General features: G+C 41.6%; 1 protein-coding gene across 1 annotated transcript; it reads left to right on the top strand.

Moving 5' to 3' along the window:
- Window positions 1-348: 348 nt before the first annotated feature.
- DRD1 (dopamine receptor D1) lies at window positions 349-1,988 on the top strand. Its single transcript, XM_063123291.1, has one exon. The coding sequence runs from the start codon at window positions 610-612 to the stop codon at window positions 1,966-1,968; it is 1,359 nt and encodes a 452-aa protein (XP_062979361.1). The 5' UTR covers window positions 349-609; the 3' UTR covers window positions 1,969-1,988.
- The last annotated feature ends 1,689 nt before the right edge of the window (window positions 1,989-3,677 follow it).

Below are 3,677 nucleotides of genomic sequence, written 5' to 3'. Positions count from 1 at the left end.
AGTGGATTCCTGAGGCTACCCATACAGAGAGAGTGACGTTTTAATTTTTGTAGCAGAAAGGTACGAAGAGGCTGAAAGGGTGTTAAAATGTCCCACCAATTAGAGGGATGGAAAATTAAATCAGAAGGAAAAGCACCTAATGTGTTACGCTTCAATAGAGCTGAAGGGCTAGTTAAATGGACACTGGGCAAACTGAATCAATAGCCTATTTAAGTGAGAGTATATGTAAGCTGCAAAGTGATTGCATCCCTGGTCTGCCGGGTTTATTCATACAGGACTCTGAGGATTTCTTCTGCTGGCTTATTCCTGTTAGAGTATTCTATTTTAGGATGAAATTCAGGTATGAATGCTGAAAGAAAAAACAAAAACCCTCCCACCACGACTGTGACAGTTTGAGATACTTGCTACAGGATGCCTGATGTTTCTTAATGAGATTCCGAAGGATGATGGGAGCCCTCCCAAGAGCGAAGAGTCTTTAGCAGAAGCCTTAGGGGGTCTGCCTGGTGTTGAGTAATTAATGGACACCTGATGTCTACTTGGTAAGCTCTGCAAGGACATGAGCTGATGTCATCGCCAGCCCCGTGATATGATATTGCCTCGGGAGGAAATATGATTTGGAACACCACCACTATGGACGGGGAAGGGTTGCTTGTGAAAAGGGATTCCTGCTTTCGAATCCTCACCGGCTGCTTCCTCTCCTTGCTGATCCTCACCACCCTCTTAGGCAACACGCTGGTCTGTGCCGCTGTCATCCGGTTTCGCCACTTGAGGTCCAAGGTGACCAACTTCTTTGTGATCTCTTTGGCAGTCTCAGACCTTTTAGTGGCAGTCCTGGTCATGCCCTGGAAAGCCATTGCTGAGATCGCTGGATTCTGGCCTTTTGGAACATTCTGTAACATCTGGGTAGCCTTTGACATCATGTGTTCCACAGCCTCAATCTTAAACCTGTGTGTCATTAGTGTGGACAGATACTGGGCCATTTCCAGCCCCTTTAGGTATGAGAGGAAAATGACCCCCAGAGCAGCCTTCATCATGATCAGCGTGGCGTGGACCTTGTCTGTGTTGATTTCCTTCATCCCTGTGCAACTGAACTGGCACAAGGCTAAAACCACCAGCTTTCTAGACCTCAATGCCAGTCTCCAAGGGGTAGCCCTGGACAATTGCGATTCCAGTTTGAACAGGATGTATGCCATCTCCTCCTCTCTCATTAGCTTTTACATTCCAGTGGCCATCATGATAGTCACCTATACAAGGATATACCGGATTGCTCAGAAACAAATCAGACGCATTTCAGCCTTGGAGCGAGCAGCGGTCCATGCTAAGAACTGCCAAACCCCTGCCGGCAATGGAAACAGCCTGGATTGCCAGCAGCCTGAAAGTTCCTTCAAAATGTCCTTCAAGAGAGAAACAAAAGTCTTAAAGACTTTGTCAGTGATCATGGGGGTCTTTGTTTGCTGCTGGCTGCCCTTTTTCATCCTGAACTGCATGGTGCCCTTCTGCGACCCCACTGTTCCATCTAGGGAAGCAGAGCCATTTTGCATTAGTTCTGCCACTTTTGACGTTTTTGTTTGGTTTGGATGGGCCAATTCTTCGCTCAACCCTATCATTTATGCCTTCAATGCGGATTTCCGCAAGGCATTTTCCACTCTCTTGGGATGCTACAGACTCTGTCCTGCTTCCATTAATGCTATCGAGACAGTCAGCATCAACAACAATGGGGGAGTAGCCTTTTCCAGTCAGCTTGAGCCCAGAGGGTCCAGCCCCAAAGAGTGTAATTTGGTCTATCTGATCCCCCATTCTGTCATATGCCCCGAAGAGGAGGACATTGTGAAAAACGAAGAGGAAGAAGAACTGCGCAAAACACTGGAGAAAAGGTCTCCAGCACGATCAGGTATCTTAGATTTTGAGGCTGATGTATCTTTGGAAAAGATCCATCCTATCACACAAAATGGTCAACATAAAACCTGAGATGTAAAGTTAGTCCATCAACATGTAAAGGTACATGAAAGATTTTTCAAGTCCCCCCCCCTTTTTTTAAAAAAGAAAAACAAAGTGTGCTATTGTGAGAGTTAAAGCCATCACACAAAAGCCCAAAACTCAGTTAGCTGCTGCTTAGCAGAAGCATACAATTTAAAACAAAGAATTCCAAATTACATACACTGTATTTAGGGATTGCTGTGTGTTGTTCATCTTGAATGGAAATGAGTGTAAGATGTAGATACAGTGCAGCTGTAAGGAAAAAATAAAACAAAAAAGAGCTTGGTAAATGTTTGCAGAAACAAAACTGGGGGAAGTAAATAAACTTTACTGTATGAATAAAATGTATTAAACTAAATATGAGGTTCCCGTTTGACGTGCATAGTTGTTCATGGGTATTTATAGGTTGCGAGTAAAGTTTGGTGAATTGCCAGCCTAGGGTGGATGCCTTTATGAATGATTTCTGAACATCAATAGAGCCTTATAATAAGAGTGGAATATTTTTAATAGTAGGAAGATAATGTGTCAATACTAGCTTTATTTATTTATTATTTAAATGGCTATTTTTTCATATGTTTCAACAAATCTAGCTTTATTTATCTTATTTTAATAAATGTCTAAGTAATGGGATATTTCTGGGGTCTCATCACTGCATTTTTGAACAGTTTACTAGTCAGCACTTTATATATAAAAAAGGAACATTTTATAAGTTAGCCTGGCCTGAGTGATTATGGAATTTGTAATTGTTCAAAACACAGCAAAAAATGACGAATCAACAATGTTGTGTGACAACAGTGAGGTTTGTGGGTTCTCTTCCTACCCCACCCTAAATATAGGACCGGAGTTGGCCGAATGACAAGTTGCAAAAGCTGTGCCCTAAAGCAGAGTGCTGGGATTTATTTTGAAATTTCATGTTATGTTGACTTTGCTTGAACGACAGCATGTGACACTGTGCATAGTATACCTTATATAGGAATACAGCTTTAAAGATGAATTGATCAAAGAAGAAAATCCTCTTCAGTTAGTCAGCAGTTGTAATTGCCATTTTGTAAGGTAAAGCACCCCTCTAAGACTTTTCTTATTTCAAATTTTGGGTATCTTTTTGAGGGGTGAGTGGGGGAGAAACTCCTCCTCCCCTGCATTCAAAATAATAGATGCTAGATCGATCAAGAAATATTATCCATGAGAGCAGAAGCGAGCCTCAATTTTCAGAGGCAGTATACCTCTAAATACCAGATGCTGGATATAAAAGTCATGGAGGAAGGCTGTGGTTTTTATGCCCTGTTCATGTACTTTGTAGAAGCATCTGGTAGACCACAGTGGGAAACAAGATGATCGTCAGTGGATCTTCGGTCAGTTTTGGCAAGGTCTTCTACATTCCTATGAAATTTAGTGATTATAAAAAAATCCAGAAATGAATATTGATGCCATCTAAAGCTGCATGATTGTCTCAAACCGTATAGTTTTCCTTTTGTTTGCTGCCCATCGCATAGACAAATAGTGCCTCATTCTTATTGTGGATTCCCACATAGTGAATGGAACAGCAAAACTGTAAGTTCCCAAAGTTCTCAAGATTTACTTTTGTTTCCTTGAATCTAAAATTCCTGTTAGGCATCCTTAGTAAAATAAAATTGCTCATGTTCTCAATACTCACCAGCATTAATATACAATCAGATTCCAAGAGAATTACTTGAGGGTTT

Source organism: Elgaria multicarinata, chromosome 3, assembly GCF_023053635.1.
Source record: "Elgaria multicarinata webbii isolate HBS135686 ecotype San Diego chromosome 3, rElgMul1.1.pri, whole genome shotgun sequence".
In the NCBI taxonomy this organism is placed as follows: domain Eukaryota; kingdom Metazoa; phylum Chordata; class Lepidosauria; order Squamata; family Anguidae; genus Elgaria; species Elgaria multicarinata.
The sequence above is the reverse complement of the archived record's forward strand: the minus strand, read 5'-3'. Positions and strand labels throughout refer to the sequence as shown.